The 27,907-nt window shown below is 38.3% G+C and overlaps 1 protein-coding gene across 2 annotated transcripts in view; it reads right to left on the bottom strand.

Moving 5' to 3' along the window:
• Positions 1–484: 484 nt before the first annotated feature.
• Positions 485–27,907, bottom strand: part of KLHL4 (kelch like family member 4) — a 76,379-nt gene continuing 48,956 nt past the window's right edge. The window contains exons 4-11 of one of the 2 annotated variants that reach the window (XM_074964445.1): positions 27,059–27,255; positions 20,962–21,174; positions 16,936–17,122; positions 10,693–10,917; positions 8,702–8,864; positions 5,512–5,724; positions 3,725–3,896; positions 485–2,233 (exon numbers count right to left, since the gene is read on the bottom strand). In XM_074964445.1, the coding sequence (XP_074820546.1) occupies positions 2,174–2,233; positions 3,725–3,896; positions 5,512–5,724; positions 8,702–8,864; positions 10,693–10,917; positions 16,936–17,122; positions 20,962–21,174; positions 27,059–27,255 (1,430 nt within the window). In that variant the 3' untranslated portion in view covers positions 485–2,173. The remainder of the gene's footprint in view (positions 2,234–3,724; positions 3,897–5,511; positions 5,725–8,701; positions 8,865–10,692; positions 10,918–16,935; positions 17,123–20,961; positions 21,175–27,058; positions 27,256–27,907) is intronic. The other variant, XM_074964444.1, reaches the window with a different exon arrangement.

The following is a 27,907-nucleotide window of genomic DNA, read 5'->3' on the forward strand; positions in this document are numbered from 1 at the left end:
GGTCACACAGAATAGAGAGGTAAGATGCTGAAAGAATTTGGACATTGAGGGCAGGGGAGTAGATCTTGGTTTATTACCTGAACCTGTTATGTCAAGAGAGTGAGATTATCTCAAGAGAAGAGCAGGATGAACAGCACAGATATTTGATGGAGAGATGGGTCTAGTGTGCTGAGGGCTAGGTAAGATTTTCTATTCCTCTTAAAAATGTCATTTCTCAGCTATTGGAAGGAACACATGACCTATATTGATGCAGCATCACCAAGAAAGGAGAGAGACTTGCTACTATGAGCAACACTGGGTCTTTTATATAAAACTACTTTAGGAAGAAAATGTCTTTTTGTCACTAGTACTGTTGGAAATACATACAAGTTAGGAATCACACAATTCTTGAAATACTGTTTAAAATTGCATAGAGACTTTCTTAGCAGAGAAAGTAAAATTTATTTTAATTCAGCATGCCATACTATAAACATAATTTGTGCGAATTGATTTGCAAGTTTAAAAACATTTTATTTTTATAAATAATCCCACGGTTGCTGAGTCTTAGAACTTTTCTACACAATATATAGTATAAAGCCTGTTAAAACAGCATATTGAAGAGTTCTGAAAATGCAACATTCCATTCCCAAAGTTGTCTACATATTCATAAAGCACATTTGTTACTATTTTACCCTGAATTTTTCTCAGAATGAAATGATGAGTTTTAAAGGCTAACATAGACACTACCCAAATATCATGTTTTACGGTATAGAACATTTTACATATATGATAACATTCCCTAATGTATAATTCCAGCACACACAATTATCAGAAATGAAAAAAAAAATCCTTCATATAAACTGGCACATGAAAGAGATGTAATGCAGTTGAATATTATGTGCTGTTTTTCAAGTGATCCTTTGATTCAGTGAAGTTTATCTTCATTCTTAGCATTCTAGATGGTTTCAGATAAAATGTAAACATGCTTATTTTAATGGTACATAATGTTACACAGTACACATGTTCTTTGACTATATTATTTTATACTGTACATGTGAGGAAGCTGGCACTCTTCAGCTGAGGTCATAGATTGTCATATCAATATGATATACATTTTTCCATTATGTAAGCTATATTTGATGAATGTAATTACACTAACATTTTACCAGTGACAAGTCTAATGCATGCTGATTATTCCAAAAAAGGCAAATTTCTTTAAAATATATTGACAGATGGTTAGTGGGCAATAAACTGACTGTGTGATCAGGGTGCTATTAGTGCATATCAATACATTATCAAATTACCAATTTTTAGATACTGCAAGTTACATTAGCAATCTTTTTTTTATAAATGAGATTTCATTTCAGTGGCAGAAACTTAATAAAAGAATGATTTGTTCAGACTCGGGCAGATATTTTAAAATGTTAGAGAATTTAATCGTCTGTATTGATAAAAATGATTATTCTGTCATAGTGTTTAATAATGAAAGGTTAGACAGTATCACACTTATTATTAGTAACTAGGTTTTGTAATTTGGCATAGAATCAGTTCCACAATTTTCTGATATAATTTGCTTCTATATACTTTTTAAAAATCCACTAAATAGTCTCATTTGTGAAATTAGATGTCATTAAATGTAAACTTACTTTAAAGGAACTTTTACTGTGATTTTCAGTTGCCAGTGTTAGTTCTCAAACAGCCTTTTGCACAGTTACCTATCATTGAAGACTTATTTTATCCAGTGTCTGCTTTTCACTTACTTAAACACACATTTCTTGTTTTTGAAACATATAAACATTGCTGCTGATATGGACAAGAAAATGTCTATTAAGTCTTATTCAGTGACACACATCTATCACTTTAGCTGCTGTTGCATATTATTAACAACAACAAGTAAAGTTTTATAATAGACTTGAACCGTTTAAACATTATTATTGTATTACTGTGTATCAGGTGTAACAAAATATTGATATTTGCATATGATTCATGTTTTTCAAAAACCTGTCTGTGCAATGGAGATAAACTTCAGTTTTGTGCTCAAACCACATAGTGGCTCAGATCTGAGTCTTCCTCCAGTAGAGAGCTGCGAGAATGTATGTAGTTTGTAGTATGTTCTGGAACTTGTTTCTTCTCCTCCTGTCACATGGTTTTTATGGAACTGTACTCAGGGTTTATTTCACACCAGGGACATCCATCATGGCAATTTCACCACAACAACACAAGCTCCAGCTCTTCCAATATTGACAGGGACTTCCTAAAAGGAGGAAACACATTTCTCTGTTTAGTTAACTTCATGTAATCTGTCACTCACAGATTCAAAGGAAAGCAGGGTTTTTTTTTTCTAGTATGTAAAATCATTAAATATGTTTAAATAGAACTATGCAAAAGAGTGATTTTTAAAAAAATGCAATGTTTGCTGTTAGCAGAATTTTAATGAACGCTGTCATGATTTCGTGGCCATATGGGGCTTTTCAGTTAGTGGAGAGAAAACTCAGTTTCTTGTGCTCCAGAAGCATGGGTCATGCTACCTACAGGAGAATCTCTGACAACCATAAGTAATAGGAGGTGGTCCAGAACACTGGTTCTCAACCAGTGGTATGTGTACCCTTGGGGGGTCACAGAGGTTTTCCAGGGGGTACATCAACTCATCTAGATATTTGATTAGTTTTACAACAGGCTACATAAATTCAGTACAAACTCAAATTTCATACAGATAATAACTTGTTTATACTGCTCTATATATTAAACACTGAAATGAAATAAATCAATTGGAATGTAAACATTATACTTACATAACTATATGGTTAAAAATAAGATAGCATGCTATTACATAAAGTTGAGTAGATCTTAAAATACCTGCCAGTAGAGGGCAGTGGTGACAAACATTAGTCAAGGCAATACCAAATCTATGCAAATTTCAGTATTTTGATCAACATGTAAAATTCCACAGAAAGGTATCAATCTATGTGAAACTTTATTTTTAGGCAGAAAGAGAGAACCGAAAGAATCGGTAGGTTCATTATAAAGTGAAAGTATTTGCTTTGACCTTTCACTTCTACTTTCACTGTGGTTGACACATTATAGTAGGAGCAAATAGTCTTCATTGATTAGAGCTGCCTTTTTATTCGCATTATCAAATTTTTACCTTTTTTCTTGTATTTCCAAAATCTTGTAGATTATTACAGCACATTAGAATTGTATAAAGTTGCATAGCTACAGTACACAATATGTAGTGGTGCAATACAGCTAAATGGTCAATTGTAACTGCAATCAAACAACTATATACTATCTACTTAAGGTGTTCTGCTCATCAGACTCTGAAAGTGGCTGTGCATCCACTAGCTTGGGAAGCGGGGATTGTGGCATTTAACATTTGATCAAATACATCTCCGTAATAGTCTTTTATGTTCAACAGAGCATATCCTGGCCTTGGCATTATAAGTGTGATCAGAGCCCACGGTTGAGGACATTTTGCAAAATTACTGAAGCTTAAAGTGTGTTACTGTAAATTATTAACGTATGCTCTCAGTGTTAATTCCATCTTAATATAGTTTTTGTTTGGGAATTAAGTTGATGTCATATATGAGGCACTACCAATATTTTATACATACGCAAAATATTATCTTGATTTTATATGTCCCAGTGTACAGCATATATAAATTATTTGTTTTTAATGTACTCACCTCTACTGTCCCTGTAATAATTAGTGTAGTGTCAAGTTTTTAATTTATTTATATGACATTACCTCTGTCCATTCATTATTTTGTGCATCATATGACTCCACAGTGTCCAGGTAACTGTGTCCATCATAGCCTCCTATTGCATATAATCTGTCCCCAAGAGGACAGACGCCAACAGCATCACGTGGTACGCTTAAAGGTGCCACTGTTGTCCAGGTGTCAGTTTTAGGATCATATCTAGGATATTTTATGACCATGATTAGAAAAATAATTGGTCACAGGTAAGATAATGATTATAGCATTTTTAAATTCTAAACAACTCAGATTAGATGAACTACAGTACAGAAGAAAATGAACCAATTCATGGACAATTACAGTTAACAGCAGAGAGAGACAGAAGTAAAATGGTTTAATATTTTATTTAGCCACTAGAGGACTCTTCAAGCACACACACAAAAAATCTTTTCTCATTTTACAGGATATAGTCACTGCCTGTCTATTCTCCTATCATCTTAGATACAATTATTTCATGCCGTATAATGTGAAGTGTGCAGCAATAATATTGTGACAGTAGCTTAATCAGATAAATTGCTGCAGATTTCAATGTATTCTTCTTCCTCTTTGCTCATAAAGCATGCAGCCACTATTTCAAGCCAGAGTTAACATTTAAAGTAAACTTCATTGCAAACGTGAAACATTTCTCATGTAGGTAATATTTATTTTGATTAAAATATTTATCTTTATAAAAGTCGACAACTCAAAATATATACAGTAAATTTAACATGAGTTTTCAGTTTGCTTCTGCCTATACAATCGCTTCAGGATACACTGGTATAAATTTCAATTCCCCTGGAGTTAAGTTATTCCAGATTTACATCAATATAACAGAAAGCAGAATTTAACCATTCTATCTATCCCCTCTGGTGTTTTGCATGTTCCCCAGTGTTTCCCTTGCCTTTCTCAAAGCACCGAACTGCAGGAGACACCCAACAGTTCTCTCTGTACATACTGCCAATACTGCTAATTAAATGTCCAGACAAGTCACTGTTTAAGCAGGGTATGAGCATACTCTTTTCCTAGTTCATATTGCAAACTGGGATGGTGTGGGGGGTAGCACATAACATAACAATATTATTGTTCTTAAGATGTGTTCAGTGTCTGCATTTTTCTGAGACTCTGTACGTCTGCTGGTAGCATCTCATATGCAAATATGCTTCAATAAGGTTCATTTAAAAATCTTTGCATAAAAGGGTTAATATGAAAGCTTTTCTTCAATAAATGCATACAAACCCAGCAACTATCTTGTAATATCTTGTTGCTGTTCATACTTAGCTCATGGCTTTGAGGGTTTAAGTGGGACTTAAATGGTGCATAGGCCTCGTGTTGGGTATCTGGATAGGGATGAAGCTCACCTTTGAAGGACAGTAATTTAGGGAGGGAATATGCCAAATGAGATCAACTTAATGTGCTTCTGAAACAGCTTTGTAAAGGGATGAACAAGTCCTCCATTAGCCATGATAGTTTATACATGCAACCTAGGGGTTTGGTGAAAACATAATTCGTTCAATTGACCTTCTAGAAGTAACACATCAATAGGGCTGATAAAACCTTGCAGGATTCTACTGCTGCTGGGTACGGAAACCCAAACTTTCAGGTTCTGTTGATTTGTGTTCTATATGAACCCCAGCCTTCAAAAAAATCCATTTAAATTCAGCAGACCCTTAGCATTTTTATAATTTTACTTTTGTAATATATTTTGCAAATGTAATGTTCCAAGCTAAGGGATTTCCATTGTTGTACTGTAAGTAAATTTGTTTCCAGAGATTTTAAAAAAATAAATAAAAATCCTTACCTTTCCACACAATCAGAAAGTCTAGAACAGTGGTTGGAAGCAGGTGCGTCATGACCTCCCACTGCATATAAAAATCCATTGTACGTTGCAACACCAACACCGCCTCGCCTCTTAGACATTGAAGCACACATACTCCATTTGTTAGTATGAGGATCAAAGCATTCCATGGATTTTAAGCAGGAGCTACCGTCCCGTCCACCAACAGCATATAATCTACAATAATCCACATAAGGATAAACCAGTGCTGTAAACATATGTTCTGTCTTCACTCATTCATTTTAATAGAGATCTTATTTGTTTATTTTAAAGCATTTTAAGTGAGGCTAATCTCACAGACTGAAATTTGGAACTATCTGTGCACTAGGGTTCTTTTCCATAATGCTTTTTGGAGAATATGTTTCTAATCTCAAAGGGAAAGAATGCTACCATATTTTTGCATGTCTCACTATTTAGTATAGAAAAGAAAAATAAGATTAAAGAGCCTTTTCACATATGAGCTATTCATTAAACATAATCTGAAGAGACAAAACAGGAAACAGGTAATCTTAAAAATAATATTGTTTTCCTACAGATGCTACAAATGTTTATTTTTGGATGGTTGACTTGTTAAACAAGGTATTGTTAAACAATGTTACTATTCCATTAATAATTTAAAACTTTATTAAACTGAATCTTATTTCAGTTAAATTATTTGACACATCATTCCCTGTGTCTGAAAGACCTCAAGGTAGATTTCAGCAGGGACCTGTTATATCATCCTTTCTATTAAACTTGTGTGAAGCTACTGGAGGACACAGTGATGTAGTTTGCACTGTCTTGCCATTAGTATTAAAAAGGCATTTTCCTTTCGGTAGTATGGTGTCTTTTTTGTTTTTTCCAGTGCCTGGCTAACATTAGGACCTTGATTAAAATGACCTGACTGAAGTTCAATCCAGGTAAGACACAAATGATGCTGATTGATTGGGAGCAGAGAGAATATGATGGGGATGGTGCTTGCTCCGTGACTCAGGATATTTTTCAGCCTTTTGTCAATAACTTTTATAAATCCTGGGACCCTTCTGGATTTCCCAATGTTTCTTGGGGGTTGCTCCCAGGCAGCTGCAGTGGCTTGATGGTGATTAGTGTGAGAATTTATTTCAGATATGAACCTTATCTGTTATCCATGCCTCTTTCGGTTCCAGATTAGACTTGTACAATTTCTACTTGCAGATTACTCAGACATTATATCCGGTGCAGAAGGGGGCAGTGTATTAAATGGTACCTGAAAGGGGAAAATTGAATGTGTTCTTGAAAGACTTCATGAGTCCTATTCTCTTTTAGATGTAGTTCTTCAAGGTCACGTTGATCTTTCAAACCTTGCATGATGTTTATCCTACACACCAGAGAAATCATCATCTATCTCCATGAAAACCATCTTTACAGGTGAAATCAGATGATATATTCCCACTAGAGCTGGTTAGGAAATGTTTGTTCAAACCAAACTTCTTACTCTCAGCCTCTAAATTTTAACATTTTGTATGCTCATGGCAGTTTCTTTGACTCTGGCACACTTTTCATGGGTTGGACCCTACGAAGCTCGAGTTTTTGAATTCAGGGCAATGGATAAAGCTCACTTCCCTGCACAGTTGTTTGGCTGAGGAGGTATATACCTGAATGATATTTTTTCTTAATGTAAGAATATATACCCAGGCGCAATGTGATGGGCATGTTTTAGAAATTAAATATAAGATGTACCTCTCCCTTTCTCTGAGGGAGAAAGACCAAATACCACTACAAACTGGTATTGTTCCTACATGTTTCCTTGGGCAAAACACATTGTATGTACTGAAACTCAATTAAAATGTTTTCTGGTGTAGTTAATAATTGATGGATAAATATTCTAATTTCAGTACCACTGCTTTAAAAAAAATAGATCCTGGGGAAACAAGGGAGAAAGTTTTTAAAAGTCTACATGGAAGCCTTTCACCAAGTTGGAGGGCAGTGGTAGGAGCTAAATGAATCACACCTGATCTCATCATATCCCCTGTTGTGTAGTAGATTACCTCACAAAACTAACAGACATAATTTAGGTCAGGTTGGAGCCAGGCAGCCTGTTTCAGGAGTGCTTGAGGCCTGAGACAGCATGGGGCTGGATTTCCTCTTTAGCAAAGGGATTTCCTGCATATCAATGTAGAAGACACTAAGAGGAGTTTCTTGTAAAATTTATACTGAGGATGTCTGCAAGGTATTTCCTCTGTGATAAAATGGGCTTGAATAGCTAGTTCTACTTCTCTAAATGTTTTGAGTAAACATATACATGAAACTCTTTTCTTAAGGTCATTTGCCAGCTTCATTCTGCCGTTGCATATTTTGGGTTATAATTTGCTTGAATCTGAAAGTTTTATATAAATGGATTTGGCAGCATGGGATGCAGAGGGGTGTGAGCCAGGGGACCTTGTCATGCTCATCCATGCCCCACAAAACATCATACCGAGAGGCTTCCAAAAGCAGCTGTGCCATTTCACCTGGTTTTCCAATTTCCTTCCTGACTGATGTGTGGGGAATGGAGGATAAAACTGATCCAACCATATACCAATTTAGGAATTGCTCCACCAATACCTGAAATGCTGCAGCCCCTTATTAAATTGGAAAATAGAAAAAAATAAAGTGTGCCTCACTACACAACACTGGGAGGAGGGGCAATTTTTAGCCAAAGATGCATGGATAGAATGTCTACTTTTGTGCAAAGTTCCTGGGGATCTGTAGTGTCTCTGAAACATACACAGAATGTCCATTTTAAATTCTCATCAGAAAGATCCAGGAACTATAAACTGCCTGGAACTCAATTTGTCTAGATTAGATGGAAGAAAAGACTATATAAACCCTGACAAGACTAGAAACTATGGCTCTGGGGAGATAATTTATTTCAAACCTGTGGTATCATTTCAAATTAGCATAACTATGAATAGCCAAAATACCATAAAGATACAATTTATGAAGGGAAAATTTGAAAGGATATTTACCACAATAATTTTTTGAGGTTGTGTGGTCTGTGATGATGTGTCTTTTTGCTATTCTACAATCTTAAATTTTCTTCAGAGAAGACATTATTAAATATTGGAAGTAAATGGTCACACATACATAGCTGAGCAAAAGTAAGTAAACAACCCTGCAACCCACCCCCAGTCCTTCAGCTTGTCTGTTTACATACTTGCTATTTAATGCTGCAACCCCCACTGTGCTTCTAGGAGTTGACATGCTAGCAACATAATTCCATTGCCGTGCCTGGGGGTCCCATCTTTCTACTGTATTAAGATAACTCCATCCATCATGACCGCCAACAGCATACATTGGTCCTTCAAGCATTGCTACGCCTTTGAAAAATAGAATTAGGGACAAAATTAGATAGGTCTGACATTAGAACATTTCAGTAACTAATATTCATTGCCTGCTATAGTTACGGCTTTTCATTTCTCTAAAAATGTCTTTTACAGAAAAATCATCTCATATAAATCTATATAAAATCTGCATGACACTGAGCAGAATGTAAGTCACAGACACTTAATGTGAATACAGTATTTCTGCTGGGAAAACACTGACTTTCGCTCAAAGATAAACAGGGAAGCAGTTTTAACATGGACACTCCCCGCTCCAGGGTTTGGCCATTTCCATTTGTACTGAACCCTTCAGGTTAGTAGTAGTAGTATTTATTAATATGTTTAGGAGTTGCACATAAGCTCATTGACACTATGCATTTAGGTACAGGAACAAGATCATTCAGCTACTATGGAGTCTTTGAGTTTTCTCATTTCCTTTTAGGGATGGATGGCCCTTCATATTGTTTAGTATACTTTATATTATGTTTAGTTTTTGTTGGTTTTGTTTGAATCTGGATGCCTAAAGTTAGGCTTCTAAATCCATATTTACAGGCCTAAATATAAACGGCCTGATTTTCAAAGACACAAAATCTAATTGAAGCTAATAGGAGCTATAGGTTCAAGACAGCTTTGAAAATCAGGCTGATTTAGGAACCGAACTATAAACATTCGGGTTTTAAAGTTATAGTTTATATATTGGGTGAATCCTCCCCATTGAAGTCAGTAGTAAAACTGTCATTGATTTAATTGTGGCTAGGATTTCACCTGTTTATGTAAGATAGATATATAGCTCCTACTTGTCTTATCAAAGCAAATAGTTGCAAAGTTGACAGACCTGAAAGAGCACTAAGCTGTGATGTCAGTACAGAATACTTGGTGGAAAGGTATTACATGCCAGGAGACTGGGGTGATTGAATGGTTATGAATCTAATTTCATCAGTCATTTGACTTTTTAAATTATTATTCTTATTGCGTTTACTGTAATGATTATCTTTGTGAACAGCTTGAAGATTTTCATGAAATACTTGTTTCTAGAATTGTGTCCTTCTCAATTCACATGCTACAATTTATCCCAAAGAAGGATTTTCAGCCTTTTAAAATCCAGCTTATATTGAGCCACCCAGCCTTAAATTTGTCCCTGTTTTTGTTGTTCTGTAATGGGAACACACAATTGTATGTTTACTGTTGATTTCACATAGTTATTAAAGATGTATAGAGGGATATAGTCCAAAGGTACATTAAGTTGTATGAGCTTTCTCTCAGTGGGATAATTGGTAAAGTAGAAGAATATTTTTCTAAATAGAATTGAAAGGACAAATTCATTGAATGTTGTAAAGTGTGTTGATTATAGGATGTAGGTGTTTGTAAATATATTATTCTTTGCACACTTATATTTAATTATATTTGCCAGTGTTATAGGTCCTTGTTTTCAGACATGCTGAGCACTCCCAATGCTAATTGAAGGCAATGGCATCTGCAAGGTCCATCGTGTATTGCAAACGGATCCCTTAGATAGTCAATGGGATTTTAGAATTTCCTACTAATTTGTTACTTTTACCTTTGTATATATTTTTGCAAATGTTCAGAGCAAAATTAGCATTGAAAGGCCAGTGCAAGTTTGTTAGGATAATAACAAGGCAGGATTTTATAGCAGTGGGAAAGTAGCTGGATTTGAAAAATATCCTGTATAAACATTGCTTTGTATTGGTAAATATTTAAAAAAATTATGGCAACAGTTAGCTTTCACATTTATCATTCTTAAAATCAGTAGTATTAATCTGTAAATGTGGTGCAATATGTATTGTACAGTAACTCTAACTCTTACCTAAGCCGTGTCTGTGAGTTGACATAGGAGGCATTATAGTCCAAACTTTGGTAGTTGGATTGAAACATTCAACTGTATTAGAGGTTTTCAGGCCATCTCTTCCTCCCACAATATAGAGCTTGTTGTCTATTACTGCTACTCCAAACTGCAATCGTCTACCATTCATGGTACCAATTTGTATCCAACTGTTTGTCCTAAGGTCATATTTCTCAATTGTAGTGGTACCTGTTAAAAGCATAATTATAAAAACTTTAAACTACATCAGAAGGTCCTTAGTGTTTAACATTCAGTAGTTTCTATTCCAAAACCCTCTCCACCCCCCAACGCATCCCCCGTCATGGATACCATTACTAAATTTGAAGGCTTTGACAATGCTATGCATTGACTCTTATTGAGATCTAGTTCTTAGGTTGAAAATTGGGGACTTACTGAGACAGCTGCATTAAATGCATTGGTATAGCATCGTCAGGCATATAAAAGTAAACCAAGCACTAGAGACTGCAGAATTAGATGTAAACAAATGTTTTGGCTATAGTTAATTTTGCAAAGTTGTTAAATTCATGAGTTATTTAGGTACTGTGAGGTTCTCTTCTGTTCATTTTCCTTATGAATATGGTATCTGGGGGCACTGTGGTGCCTAGCAATATTCGTACTTAAATTGTTGCAACCATAAGAAAAATTGCAGATGCCATGTTTAAATATCTGCCCTTTAATATATTTATGCATGTATATGAGACCTGCATGTGCATCCAAAACAACGTTTGATATACTTTTTACTTTATTAAAAACAGACAAGGTAAAATTGTCTGGTTACCATGAATTCCAGCCATGTCATGGGCTTGAAATAATCCTATATCTGCAATAATACATGATCTGTATTTTCACTTTTCTTTTTACATTGCTGTGTTTTTTGTAATGCTTTGAGTGAAAGGGTCATTTCTACCTCTATTATTAGAACCCTGACTCCATGCCACTCAAAATTTACACTTTTCAAAGCAATGGCTCCTGTCAGTCATTCAGTAGTTGCTGTTGCTTCCATAATTGTTGACTTAACACATCGGGGAGGCGACTGCCCAATAACTAAGGTAGGCAGGCGGCGATTGTTAATCATACCTATGAGTCCGAAGATTCCTTCTAGCATGATTGAGTGGTTTCATTCACATGGTCCTGAAGGCAACCATATGGAAAAACAAATTGATTTTCCGCCTGTCCCCTAATGTGAATAAAATCTACTAATTTTGATAGAAGTGAAGGCAAGTACCACAAGCCCTGTAATTAGCAATTTAAAGTATGGTTTATGGCACCAACACAACAGCAGGAAGAAACTGGAAAGAAGGTTTAGAATTTACTGCATAGTACTCTCACAAATCCAGTCAGGAGTGACTCCACACTGTGTTTAAGTATATTGAAATAACCAGAACAATATCTAATGTTCTCTTTTTATCTCCTTCTGGTGGCTGTTGCATGCTTTTCAAAATCTAATGACTCTTGAAATTAATCTGACTAATCCCTACTGCTCTGACTAACACCATGGAACACATCGCTGCCTACCAGACCCTGTTTGGATATACCGTTCCAGATACATTGGAGGAATAATGGGGCAATGGAACTAAAGAGATCAAGAAGTTTAAAATAACATTTTAAAATGGTTTGTCTTTTTATATTTTGGCCGCCTTCCCCCCCGCTGATCTTGTCCCTTTTCCTAGTTTTAAACTTTCTTCCTCTTCCCTATTCTCTTCTTTTATTCTGAATTTGTATATCCCTTTCACTACCTCTTTCAATGCTCTCCATTTTGTTTGCTATTTGCTACTCATTCCTTTGACCCCTCCCCATTTGCTCTGCTCTCCTAATGCGTGAGCTTTCCCAAAATCCTCCAGTCTGATTATTTCAAAAGATTTAAAGAAACATTCAACCCACTAATTTTAAAAGTAGGTGAAATTACATTAACTCTGTATGGGGACACCAGTCAGCTCTGTGTTTTTGGGGAACCAGGGCGCAGTATCTAGCCTGTTTGACTCATGAAAGACACACCACCCCACAAGTCTCTGATTGAACCAAACTGGTCAGAGAAAAGGCTTGCAGAAAGCAGTGAAGGGCGTTGGGAGACATGCCTAGACCTCTCCTGACAAGGGTGACAAGATTAAGAAATCTCCATTAGCATACAGATTGAAGAACAGAGACCACTCCCCTAGCCTCATCTGCTTGAAAGATGGGACAGGGAGACATCTCCATTTGCATACAGAATGGAGAACAGAGAAGCGCACTGAACTCTGGTATCTGAAAAGCAGGGAAGCATTGCATCATGGGGGATCTCTGTTCCAGATGTTAATGAACCTACACTTGCACACACCCAGATCAGCAGTTATCAGGCCAATTCTAGTAATGAATCCTTGATTGATATCCAAAATACTGAAGCAGCCAAGTTGCACTGTGAGCTCCCTGGAAGAAAACACCACCCATAGCCAAGAGTGATCAGCTCCTATAGTCTAGCCTAAAGAAAACCCTTGAGTCATCAGTTTACCCATAAACAAAGCTAGTGTTCTCCTTGAATCATTGTTTCTCTATAAAAACCCCTACGTATGCCCAAGTAAGTGTTCTGATGCATGGGCCCAAACTCTGCATCAGTTCCACTGGGACTCCATCTCCTGACTGATCGTGCTGGGGGCTCTGCCTTTCTCCAGCACTCCGGACACTGAGCTACCACCATCACCTGGGAACCCCGACCAGTTCAAGCCTCATGGAGTGGGTGAGATCTCTCTCTCTCTCTCTCTCTTTTCTTTTCTTTTTTCTACCTCAGGTATTAACCTTTAATAATATAACTGTTATGTTGGGTTAGGCTCTCCTTGTGTAGTTATCACTATTATTGAATAAATAACTTTTATGGCTAAGCTGGTTGATTCTTTCTCTCTCTCAACTTTACTCTTTTGTGTTTTTAGTTTCCCCCATTTACTCTGCAGCAACGCTTCTTTTACCTAAGCTAAAGATCCCTACAGTGCCCAAAATACTGTGGGGTTTGCTCATCAAGTGGGTTACTACCAGTACAATTGTGACGTGAAAGTGGGGATAGGGACGTGTTAAACCTATGGCACATAAGAGTGGCAGCTGAAAGTGCTGCTTGGCCCAGCCTGATGAGACCAGGGGCATATAAGGATGACAGCTTGAAAATGCTGCTTGACCCAACCCATTGAGTATAGGGACATATAAGGGGGTCAGCTTGAGAGTGCTGATTGACCTGGTCTGCTCAGACTTGCTCTGTGTGTTTGTGTGTGTGTGTGTGTGTGTGTGTGTGTGCGTGCTCATCTGATTCTAGGGCTGGAGGATCCCAGTCCTGGGGAACCTAGGTCCTGCAAGATAGCTCCATTGGGAGGGGACTTGCAAAAGGAAGGAGTAGAGCTCCATATGTACACACAAGTGACATAAGCAGTACATTAATAGAATTACAGACCCCCCCACCCCAGAAGAGTAACCCTAATAAATGAGCATACCCCAAAGTAACGGGCACATCTGGTAACAGTGTATCTGTGCATACCAGCTGTAATTTTCAGAGAAGCCTACAGGAGTTAGGCACCCAGCACCCATTCAAATTCAATGGGATTTGGAAACCTAGACGCCTCTGAAAATTTCAGCAAATAAGCCTAGTTTTGATCTTCCTTTGAGCTGTTTCACAATATCCTCTGATAAATACGAATGGTACCATAGGTGGTTGTGGGGTTTTTTTGGTGGGTTTTTTTGGCGGGGGTGGTGGGAGTGGGGGGTTTTTGTTCTCCTCACAGAACTGCATTATTGGTAGAGGTGATAATTTACTCCCATTCCCCATGTTGTTGTACTAGTGTACAGTAGTTAGGTGTTGATTGATTTTATCTTACAAATCCAATGCAGGCTCAAGATGTGAGTCAGAGTGGTCATGGGAAAGTGGGGAAGTGAGGAAATACTGACTTCCTAACCATCAAAAGGCGAAAGTTCAAACAAATGGACTCTTTCCAAGATAATGAGTAAAAAGAGTCACTGATGGGAAGTACACATGTTCATAAAAAAAGTCCTTTCTTTTTATAGTCCTTGCTTGGAAAACAAATTGCCTTTTTTTTCTTTTGTTAGGGGGAAAAAAAAACACTAGTTTATCTTTAAGCTTACAGTTCTTGGTAGCAGATGATTTACAACAATATAATTTAGTTTGATGAAACTGACTTCAGGAAAGAGCCTCAGTTTCTTTCCTTTATCTAGTGATAGGTGTCGTCATGTGTGTTTCACTTTTAAAAGATTGTAGAGTTGCAATTATTTCAGACTCTTCAGGGAACACAAATCAATCATGCTAACCATTTTTCTTGCTCTTCATAACACTGGCTGTTATGGATATTTGATGTTTAGGAGGTGAGCTGTAATTTTTAAAGGAACTCAGCATACATAATACTTTTAAAACCTAAAAGTGGAATGGGCAACTGTCTTGAAATGCTATTAATATTCATTACATACAGCAAAATGTAATGAAGGAGCGAATCACTAGTCTTGAACCTAATTATAACATCCTATCTTGCTGCTTATTTTCTGAAGAGCAGGAGCTTTGTGACGTAACCCTATGACATTTTGGAATAATTGTATTTCCAGGCTCACATACTGTAGGTGTGAGGGTAAGGTTCCTGCAGAACATTAATTAGTATGTTCCTTAATGTATGAACTATTCCATTTTTAAAGTGACATACATAAAAGTATTACAGTCCATATGAACTTGTACTTCCGGTCTCTTTTTAGTAATTTGAAAAGGCTTAATCACAGAATGCTGTTGAATGACATTTCTATGTATAATTCTTAGTAAATCATTAAAGAATAGGATGCGGACTGTGAAAAGAAACTGCTAAGTGATATTTCCTTGATTTTTTGGTTGTGTACATGCCATTGTGACTGAACATGACTTCAGGTGTGAGAATGTGCTCACCACACTGTATGCTTTGGGTTCTTGTCCAGCTGGTTGGAAGAAAAGGGTTTGTTGCATCTTGAGGGGATCCTTCCACATCTGGTAGCAGAGGTAGAGGAAGGGGGGAAAGTTTACTTGTGCAGAGCAATGAGGAGCAGGAAATAGCTGGAACAACTTGGGGGAAGTGGAAGGTGGTGGTGGTGGTATTTATATTTCATGCAGTCCCAGAGAAAGCTCTGCTTCACTTGGATCATTGAGAGGCTGAGAGCACTTCCCCCTCTGCCCCATAGAATCTAGAAAAAAGGAACAGTGTCCCTTCATGATCCATTGTGAGTATCACACTAGTTGCCCTTTCCTCTCAGGGCTATGATGGATTTTTTCCCTCACTGTCAGTATGGGCTTTTTCACCTTCTCCACAGCAGGTTTGGAACCCATTAGGGTGGGGCCAAGGGGGTTAGGTTGTAATGTTGCAATTTAGTAAGTAAAATTGTGGCATATGTCAAATGAAGGTTCCTGTTATGGAAAGGCTATAGTTAGTTATTGGATAAAATGGATTGGACAAGGATGTAAAGGAAATCAGCCCTTATGGGAGCTGAGGAAGGGAAATTCATGGCACCTACATCTGTTACACCAGGGAACCAACTTTCTTCCTCCTCTAGCCCCCTTAATCCTCTTATAAGGGGAAGGCAGTGGAGTCCCAACAATGGGGTGGCTGGGAAATGTAGAACACCACTGTAACAATTAGTCTTCAGGGACAAGCTGTAGGAATTTTCTTTGCAGTACTGAAAAATGTTATGTTTTGTTGCAAGAGTGAAAAAAACCCAAGACTCTAACGAAAGGTTCTCTTTTTTTAAATATGCGATTTAGCTTTGTTTAGAAGCGATAATAAATGATACTCTTAAAATGGTCCAATAATATTGAGTTAATTTTTTTACTTTTCTATATTTTCCCTCTCACCTTTCAGGATTTGGTTGAGACTGGTGCTCGAAGTTCTAAAACAATATACAAAAGATCGTTTCACAGTATTTCCAAACTGGCCACATGTAGGTGGTAATATAATTTTCTTCTCATCATTTTTTCAGAAAAATTCTGCTGTAAACCTCTAAATTTTTGAGTGCTCTTCTGAATGGAACCTGAAGTCTAAACTTTGAGAAGTTAATCTATTACTTACAACTGTGGGCCTTCCTGCTAGAAGGCATAGCACAGAATAAGAGGATCATTTATTCTTTCATCCCTAAATTTCTGAGTTTAGAAACTTTCTAATAACCCTATAACTGCTTTGTCACTTATTATCTGGGTGTCCCTAAAATAACTGAAAAAACTTCCAAACTTGCCTTTAGTAGCATCCATGCCTCCCACAGCATAAAGTGCACCCACTGTAGACTTCCTAGGTTTAGTTCGAGGACTCTGCAGCATGGACCTTCTTTCCGGTAGGAGATGATACTTCATAGCTTCCATAAGAAGTTTCTGACACTCAAGGTCATGTGTGAACATTGGGCTATTTTCAAGATCTGCTAGTAACTGAGAAATCAAACAGATTGATCTATACTCATTTAAATAATAAAAGATAGGATAAAGCTTAATATCTGAAACAAAATCACAGATCTAATTATCTTGGGCCCATCTTTCATGTGAGGTTTGTCATAGTCCAAATAAATTATCTGATGCAAAATAATGTAAATATAAGAAAATAAAATCTTGAAAAGGTTTTTATTTACTCTTATGAACAGCCATAATCTTGCTCCCATTGAAGTCAATGGCAAAACTCCCTTTGGCTTGATTAGAAGCAGAAGCTCGTCCAATATAATAAAGGAGGCAACTTTACTAATAGAGAAACTAATTAGAAGTCCTATGTCCAGTGATGAGCTGCCAGAAGCTCAAGAACCAGTTCCTTCACTCGCTCCAGGTCTTTGGCGGCACTGAAGGACTCGCCGCTGAAATGCCGCCGAAAACCTGGAGCGAGTGAAGGACCCGCAGTCGAAGTGCTGCTGAAGGCTTGGAGTGCCGCCGGGTCAGTAAAAATTCACGTGGGAGCCTCCCCAGCTGAGAGCTCAGGCAGGACAGACAGGACGGTCCCGCGGGCCACATCCTGTCCATCCTGCCTGAGCTTCCCCACCCCTTTAACAACCGGTTCTAAACCAGCTTCAAAATTTAACAACCGGTTCGCCTGAACCGGTGCGAACTGGCTCCAGCTCACCACTGCTTGTCTTTTTTTTAAATGAAATATGTGTAATATCGATATCCAGCCTGCAACTGTAGAAGCTTATGCATTTTGGGAACCCACATGCAGTGTTGGAGTCTAGGTTTGATCAGCACTTCATATTCTGACATGCATACCAGACTGACTAGGGTCCCTCTCATACCCTTTAAAAAACTAGGAAGGAAAGAGGAACGACCTCCAATTCTGACCAACTAGCATGGTTGAAATGCACAGAGTAAAAATATTAAAGAGAATCAGAAAGCCATAAAATAATTATGAAGTGATATCCGACAATGCATGTCATATAATGCATTGCAACACATTACATTCTGTTTTGATGTTGGGTTGTACTGACAGTCTCATACCACAAACATCACAAAGCTATAATAAGATGTCAACTCACTACAGAATTGTAAAGCTGTCTCTGTGACTCCCTTTGATAAAGTGTCCATTTCAATGTTAAAGGTTGAGTAATGATGCACGTAATGAAATGTACACTGCTGGTTTCTATGTTGTGTGGTATGCTGCTAAAATTCAAGACAATAAAAGTTTTGGATGTTTTTAAAAAATTATTCGGACTGATCTGCAATTTAAATTAGTGAGTTTGTAGGATATCCAAGTTTCTGTTACTAGATGAGAAAATACAGCAAAGCACTCACTACATTTCAGGTAGATACGCTGTAGACTGGTATTTTAAAAATGGGCAGATTTTCAGCACGAATAACTATATTGGCCTTATGATATCCTTTTTATCTGTTTATTGGACCTTTGCAAATCAATAATATTTACTTGACCATTTACCAAAATATCAAATCTTTTTAGTATAGAAATATGTTCTTTCCCAAACTGAAAATAGGTACGTGTGTGTGTGTGTGAGACAGAATACGCCCCTGTATTAACACCCAACACACGATTGTAATAATCTTTGTACAAAATATGTCTTTTCAGGTATCATTTAAAAACTCATAATTAGCTGGTCAGTATCATCCTGATAAAATATTTGTGGCAACATTTTATGTAAAGTTATAAGATTTACTTGTATATTGTTGTTAACACATGTTTCAAACACCACAGCCCTGCCAAAACAGAAATCAGCAAATAGGAATGTTCTAGACAAAGGAATGTGTACTTGCCTTAATTTGCACTTAAGCAATAAACAGAGTCATCAAGCTGGGAGGGAAACAAAGAAGGCTCAACCAGGTGAGAAAAAGCCAGCAGGGAACATCCTTCCAAACAGACTCTTTGTCTCTTAGTGCCCAACTTGAAATATTTTTTTCAAGAGAGGGACTGAATCTATAAAAAGGAGGGACAAACACCCCCAGGGGCCTCTTTTTCTCCCCCTGCCTATCACATTCACTGCACGTGAAGAGAAAAAGGAATCAGGTGCTGGACTCTGGGTGAGGGGTCCTGATCTCAGAGTTTGCTGAGTTTGCAATAATTTGCTGGAGAAACTTTTCTTGAATCTAATATAGTTTGTTGGGCATTAATAAATATCTGTATTTTCTGGTAACCATTTCTGATTTTTATGCCTAATTACTTATACTCAAATCAATTTCTTTGCAGTTAATAAACTTTTTACTGCTTTATCTAATTGTGATGTTCCCCTGGTGTTATCTGGACCGATGATCTGCTAGGTCAATCCTTGACTCTGGGATCCAGCCTTACCCTGCTCCGTTATGAGAAACCCCCCCTCCTAGGCTGTTCACTCACAGCCTCTGGCATGTAAGCTGCTCCCAGCTACGTGAGTGAGCACTTTTGGCCAGCAGCTGCTTGGATTGTGCAACTGAATGACACTAGCCAATATCTCCAATCCCAGACACAACCCTAGGAACCTCCATCTTTCAGTGTCCAGTTATGCCCACTGGATGCTGCAAGCTTATACGAGTTCATCAATTTAACAAAGAAATTGATATGTACAAGGCTTATTATCCCAAGGGGAGTCTCTGACATGCTTCAAACCACACACACTGCTTCAGGTAGAATAAAGAAACAAAATTATTAACTACAAAAAATAGATTTTAAGTGTTTATAAATCCAAGCACAAGAAGTCAGATTTGGTCAAATGAAATAAAATCAGAACGCATTCTAAGCTGATCTTAACATTTTCAGTGCCCTTGCAAACTTAGATGCTTCTCACCACAGGCTGGCTGGTTGCCCTTCAGCCAGGCTCTCCTCTTTGATCAGTGCTTCAATTGCTTGATGGTGTCTGTAGATGGAAGTGGAAGAGAGACTGCATGGCAAATGTCTCTCCCTTTTATCATGTTCTTTCTTCCCTCTTGGCTTTGCTTCCCCACCCCTTCAGACTCAGGTGAGCATTACCTTATTGTAGTCCCAAACTGACCAAGGGAACAGGGGTGGCTCACTTGAGAGTCCAACAGATCCTTTGTTGCTGCCTAGGCCAGTGTCCTTTGTTCCTGTGAGGCTGGGCTGGGTTTGTCCCATACATGCCCTGATGAGATGTGAACTGCCCCTCTGCTCCTGGAGAGTTTTGCCTGGGCTTGTTTTAAGCCATGAAGACACATTTTGAGCCTCAAACTATATACATGAAATTACAACCTATAAGATTACTATAACAACAATGCTCAGTGCATCATGAGCCTTCCAAAGACATCTGACAGGACACATTTGCATTGGATACCACACAATCATATTTTAAGGATGAACAAGGGGGTGCAGGGTGTTCCCCTAAGGTTCAGAGCATCACACTAATCTAATGTGTTTAAACTGAGGAGTCTGAATAACTATTTGAGATAATAAACTGGGATACAATTCCCTTAAAGGAATAACAAATTTAAAATATGTGTACTGTCCCAGAGAGGGCTGAGTAGGACAAACATGTCTGTGGGAAAATCTGAGACTGGGGTGTGTGTTGGGGTCACTCTGAAGAATAACCGAGGGTGGTGAGTGCCACAGTGTAACCCAAAGATGGCTGGCAGGTAGCAGTTGCATACAGACCTTCAAGGTGTGGCTTGAATACTGGAAAGGCTGTTTCTGAGTGGCCCAGGTGGGAACTACTTCACCAAGTCATTGCAAGACTCCCAAGATTGTAAGGCAGGGGTGACACAGCCCCCTACTGAGCTGGATTGTACCCTGGCAGCGAGGAAAGGTTTTGAGCAGGTAGTGATTTAAAGCTATTACCCCTTACTGTACACTCATATACCTGTGGTGGGAGTAGTGGCAGTCTAATGTAAGAGAGGAGCATTCCTAGGTCTTGTTGCCTGCTTTGCAAATCATGTCTCACCCACATCATTAAAGCCTGGAATATAGCTTCTTCATCTGGTACATTGATGTCATCGCTAGACAGGAGTTTTGCAATTTCACTAGCAGGAAGCAAAAGAAATTCCTGATTCTTTATTACTTCTGTGAAGTGTTCCTAGAAAGGAATAGATTTCAGTGAACGCATGTTATTGACACCCGATACAGTATATGAACAGAGAATGCATCTTTTGCATAGATTGTATGCCTGCTCCCCAATAGAATCTAGACAAATGTTCTACAGATTACTGAATCTAACATGGTTTCTTAAGTACAGCCAAAATTAATTTCTTTAAGAAATTGTTTTCCATGCCTAAAAAGAAATAGATAACTTGAAATGTAGAATGCAATTGAACACCACATAGAAAAGATCTAGAGGATTTGTACTGAGTTTGTATGCCAGCCTTTCATTTGTGAATTCCAGACAGTGACTTATGACTTAAGTGAGATATCAAAGTGAGTTTTGTGGCTTTAGCCTTCTTTAGAGATAGTGTATGAACAGGATAGATCTAGAGGCCAGGAACTGTTTCAGAGCAAAGCACAATGAGCCCCCAATCCAAACTGGGCCTCTGGACACTGCTGTAATACATAAATAATAGTACACCACTACTAACAAGATAGGTTAGAATTCCTCCCGATCTTCATCTTTGTTCTTGGAGACACTGGCAGTTGGGTCTGAGCCATGTGCTCCATTCTAATTACTGCTGCCTCAGCTCCCTCTAGAGTCTTCTGTCAGTCGGTCTCTTTATGGTTAGCAAAGGAGCTCCCGCACAGGAACCATGCACTGGATTTTTTTCTCCCATGACTACTCCAGTTCTTTTGAGGAAACTAACTATTTTTAGGCAGCTCCATCTCTCTCAAGCCATTGGTCACTCCCTCATCAGAGGCATGGAGGGCTAACATGCATGAGAGGTTCGAAACATCATCATAGTTGCCTTGGCATTTCAATACTAGGTAGAAGAAGAACTATGTTTTTTCCTGCCTTAGCACATTAGCACCTAGCAGGCTCGGGGTCCTCCTGTGATACATCAGCAGTGGCAAGGAAAGGCAGCCTGGTGAGTTGGCAATTTTAGGGGTGCTCCCTCAGGAGTGTATTTAGAAGGTTCTGGCGGGGGAAGAGGCAGAGGTGAGAAGGAACTCAGGGGAGAAGCTCATACCCAACTGTCAGTGTCAACAATCTAATACCTTGGAGATCTCAAACCAGTTTGGCACTAGAAAGCTGAGGCCCCAGGACAAGAATCTTGGGTGGTAACATCTTCAAAGAAACAGAATTACAGGGTATTGATGTTTTTTTTAACATTGTGCTATGTTGTGAACAAACTTTCGAAACACTTTGGCTTAGTTGTCACACTCTGCCCAAAGAGAGGCCCAGGAACAGAAGCACAATGGTGGTGAAGTTCATTAACAACAGTATGGAGAAGATTGTATGCCATATGCCTAGAGAGCACCCAGGTCCAGAGAGAGATAAATTCCTCACTTTTTTGAGCATTAAACACTCAGATTGAATGATTTATTCTTAATTTATAGAGGGATTATTAAAGATTGTTTTACTATTAATATGATATTTCATCCAAGATTAGAAGTAAAACAACTCTCTAGGTCTCTCAAAACCCCTGAAAGTTACACCCATTTTATAGAGATTAATGACCTGAGTTTCAGCTGCATGAGGAGCATGGTTACTAAGTACTTCTGAAAATGATTCTGTAAGTGATTTGTCCAAAGTTTACAGTGAGTCAGTGACAAAATCAGGAATAGAATCCAGGATTTTTGACTCAGTCTTATGCTTTGAATCAAGATGGAGTGATTTAAATCCAGGTTATTTAAATGACTTATTTTTAAAAATTGTATGTGCACACGCGCGCGTGCTTTTCATGAACAAGCTTTTCTATCTTGATTTAACATGAGACTTTCTCTCTGTAATCCATTACTCTATTGTCAAGTACATGTAAAAGGAGGAGGAAATTACCCAGTTTTGGAGGCCTGATGCTGCCCCAGTTTCAGAAGAGGAAGCAGCACTGGCTAGCCTCTACACTCCAGCATAGTCTCTACACAACGACTATATGTTGTTCTAAAACAATTTAAGATTGAAAATCAGAGCTAAATTATACTAATAAACCTGGAATAGAATACATACAATCAGTTTGAATGTCCAATTTATTGCTGGTTAGATATTGATGAATGCAAATGTCTTAAACACACCAAGTTCTTACCTCAGCATTCTTTTGCAGTAAACTGTGCCAAGTCTTGACCACATATTTGTACTACTAATGGCAGAAAAGATAGCAAGAGAAAATACATTTTCTCTTTAACAATACCTTTTGTTAGACAATGGAAATTCAGTCCTGGTTATACATTTCTCCCACTAAAATCTAAAATACTTGGGGACCCAGGCCTGCAGTTTTTACTCAGGTACAGTTCTCCATGGACTGCAGGATTTTGCCATGAATCTTGGTGTCCTAAAATCTTTCATTCAAAGCAATATTTTTATTTTCCCAAAAAACACTACTTCTGGAAGTCTAATTACAAGTCAGTAGTAAGGAAAATACATTAAAGATGATATTTGTTGTACACATGTAGCCAGGTATGTTTGCATTCAGTGGATGTGCTTGAAATATAAATTAATATCTACAATTACATTAAAGTAGTATATCATATTTGAAAATATAATGCAACCTGGAACAAGGAGATGGAGACATTTTCAAAGTTGAAAATATCATGCATTTTGTTTGTAGGCAGTAATATGTTAGACTTCATTATAGTAATGTTAGAGACTTTATTACTATTTAACTTGAAAAGAGTTATTGTATTTAAAATAGATATAAAAATAACAGTATTGGGGGTTTAAAGGAGATGTTCACTTTGGTCCTTAATACACATCCTGCTCTAATGTTGTGATATCCAGGGAATAGGAACAGGAAGACAAATCCACTTTAAGTTACAAAAATAGTACAAGCTGTTTATCAGAACAGGCTTCATCTGCATGAGAGAGATACCAGGCAGGAAATTGTTAATACTTTGCATCAATAACTAAAGTAATTGAACAGAAGTTCTCAGGTTTGGTTTTTTGTGGCTGATTTTTTAATCTGTTTACTGTTAGCTCATATTGCAAGCAATCTCTCTATCTGCAATATGCCTTTGTAAATTGCTCCCTTAATTTGGATATTTTTACACGTTTGAACTGGTGATGGGCCAAAATCATAATCTTTTATTCAGTCCACTCCCCTGAAGTTCAGGGTGTGTGCAGTATTACTTGATCTTCCCCCAAAACATTTTGTAAGACAGGTTCAATCTACTTTAAAACAAATTTTCTTTTAAATTTATTCCTCAACTGGTTCCAGAAGGTGCAGGTTTCCTTTCTTGTCCCTAAGCACTTAGTGATTGGGTGATATAAGGCCCCCTTCTGGGGCTTGTAGTGTTCTTCTCTGCCTCACTTCGCCAGCACCATGCTTCATTTTGTAAACAAGAACAGGAGCCAGTTCTGGAGGCTGGGATTTGCTCCATCTGAGTAGCAGGAAAAAGGGGGAGTGGGAGTAACATCTGTGCAGTGTGACCAAATCTTATGACTTTACCCTGAGTCTTGATATATTTTATATTCTTCTGAAAGCCTCAGCTCCTGGATACATGTGAGTATTTAAGATGTTAAGGAGAACAATTTTTCTCAATGCTCCTTGTAACAATCTTTTATGTACTTGGAAACTGTTATCATGTTCCTCTCTCAGTCTTCTCTGCTCCAGACTAAACAAACCTAATTTTTTCAATCTTTCCGCATAGGTCATGTTTTCTAGACCTTTAATCAGTTTTGTTGCTCTTCTCTGGACTTTCTCCAATTTTTCCACATCTTTCCTGTAATGTGGCACTCGGAACTGGACACAATACTCCTGAGGCCTAATGAGTGCAGAGTAGAGTGGAAGAATTACTTCTTGTGTCTTGCTTACAAGACTTCTGGTAATGCATCCAAGAATGAAGTTTGCTTTTTGCGACAGTGTTACACTGACTCACAGTTAGCTTGTGATCCACTATGACCCCCAGATCCCTTTCTGCAGTACTTCTTCCTAGGCAGTCATTTCCCAGTTTGTATGTGTGCAACTGATTTGTTCCTTCCTAAGTGGAGTATTTTGCACTTGTCCTTATTGAATTTCATCCTATTTACTTCAGACCATTTCTCCAGTTTGTCCAGATCATTTTGAATTTTAATCCTATCCTCCAGAGCACTTTCATCCCCTCCCAGCTTGGTATTGTCCACAAACTCGATAAGTGTATATATGTATTCTAGTAATATTACAGGAAGGGACACACAAAGTGCCGTCAATCTGTTCATGCTACTCGCCCACCTTAATGGGTGAAAAACTGGATGGGGCCATCAGTGATTGGGAGATCCCAGTAGAAATGAGAAGGCGAACACACACTGGGGGATGCAGAGGTGACCTCTCCAAGTGCTTAGTCTCCAGCCACTCATTGGCCAGATGGTCCCTAACACATCCCTTTCATTAACTTAAACCCTAGCCAAGGCCATGTGGAGCCTCATTTTGACCCGTTTCAACAACCCCACCCTTCCCACATTGAACTGGTAGCTTCAGAGCTGTGTTATTGCAGATGCAGTGGGGTTGACCTGTTTTGGGGTCAGGAAGGATTTTTTTCTTCCCATAGGGGCCAAACTAGCTAAGGCCCGGTGGGTATTTTTGCATTCCTCAGGGCATCCTGGAGGAGTTAAATAAGAATAGGATGTAGTGCTTGGTAGGGATGTAAGTTTGTCACAACTTGTAGCTAGTTTCCAATCTTAAAAGGAAAAAAGCAACAGTTCCCAGAAGTGTTTAAAAAAAAAAAACCAAAAAACCAAAAAACCAAAAAAAAACAACCTGACATTTTGCTGATGGGCCTTGTGCCTTTGGGGGCCAAGGTTCCCCCTTTAGTACCCTCTGTCCCCCTGTCAGAGAAACTGATGCAGTGATAGGATTCAGAAGAGTGATCTGAGTCCTAGGGTTAGGCTGAGGAGAGTCTGTGGGTTATGTGGTAGGAGCCATGTAACCCTGCACTGGAACCACTTAAAATGCCTAGTATGTGAGAGTATAGTTGGCAAGGAGGGTAATACCTCTCTGCTGTGTTAAATTTAATAAATTTGTAACCTATGACTTCAAATTCATCCCAGTGTTTGTCCTCATTTGCCACCATGTCCAAATTAATTTACTTCTATCTTTGGAATGGCTTTTAGAATTGTGAAGCCTTTACGCTGCTACTAAATTTGTTGATATCTTGTGCTCATAGTTTGAGAATAAAATTGCTATTTGTTTCCTCAGAATGTTTCCTCTTACATTAATTTTGCTATACTTGCCACTTTTTTGTATTTTTTTTCTAAATCTCATCTACTTTTTCTTTTTTGCCTTTCTTCCTGTTTGCCTACACCTTGAAAGCAGTGTTTGACTTCTCTTTGCACTGCCATTCTTCAATAAAGATGAACTGTTTTCCTTCCTTGACGGCCGCTAGACCAGAATCCTGTTGACTTTTCAAAGGATACAATACAGCTTGCATACAGTATCTTCAAATATAACAAGATGGCTGTTCATACTTTTTCTTTTTAATAACAGCAAGTTATTAAATAACAAGTCAAAAATATAAACAACAAAATCAAATGTTTCTTTCTAATGTTTTTATCAGCTCCCAATTTCATCCCAGAAATTACACCTATTACATTTTTCTTTTGAGGATGGATTGTGGCACATATTTCTTGTTAGGCATTGTGCAGGATACTCCTGCACTGGGAGTTCCTGGACGCATGGTACCTTAGCAAGGCTCAATGTCTCTGGATCTCAGGTGTGCAAATGGAGAGCACAGCCTCTGCATCAGTCTGTGAAATTGCAGCATCAATACATCTCTGCACTCAGCTAGTTCTGCTGCAATAACCCCTGGCCATCTTTCCATCACCCCATTGATTTTACAGATCCAATATAGTATTCATGCCTGCTCTTCATACTGTCATTTCAAAATGGTTGGATTAATAATCTTACCATAGTGTACAGATGTGCCACCTTCAAGAGTTCCATGCAACCCTGTGCGTCTCCAAAGGATCGAATCCCTAAACAGTTTGAAGGATGGAGCTGCTTCATGAGAAAGTTGCAACACACTTCAATGACTTGAGACAGCTGGAGAAGACAAGCTGCAGCCAGCAAACTTTCTATAGTGTCTTCCTTTAACTCTAAAACTCCTATAGTGTGGTTTAGACCAAGAAAATTATGCATTAATTGGTTTGCCATTCATTTCCCTTGTACGTATGGCTACAACTACCCTACGAACAATGGGTGTGATTTCCAGCTCCCGTACGCGTACTCATGCTAGCTCTTATCTGAGCTAGCACAGTAAAAATAGCATTGCCATGGTAGCACAGGCAGCAGCACGGGCTTGCCACCCCAAGTATAGACCTACAGGGTTCAAAGGGTTTTGTATTTGGCCCAGCTCGCCTGTACCGCCACTGCCTGTGCTACCATGGCTACGCTACCATTTTTGGTGCGTTAGCTCAGATGAGAGCTCGTACAAGTATGTGTATGCCATAGCTTGTATGTAGATGTACCCCACGGGTCTATTTGTATTTTTTCCCCATGAGTCGTTCCTCATGGGGGAAAAAATCTTTGGAAAATCTGGGCAAGCCTTAAGGTTGAATCACCACCCCTTTTCCACTGCATGCATCCGATGAAGTGAGCTGCTTACGAAAAGCTTATGCTCGAATAAATTCCTTAGTCTCTAAGGTGCCACAGGTACTCCTTTTCTTTTTGTGGACACAGACTAACATGGCTGCTACTCTGAAACCACCCCTTTATAGCCACTGTTTCAGTCTAGGTTGCAAATGAGCCTGCTGTCAT

Source organism: Natator depressus, chromosome 9 (genome assembly GCF_965152275.1).
Source record: "Natator depressus isolate rNatDep1 chromosome 9, rNatDep2.hap1, whole genome shotgun sequence".
NCBI classification, from domain to species: domain Eukaryota; kingdom Metazoa; phylum Chordata; order Testudines; family Cheloniidae; genus Natator; species Natator depressus.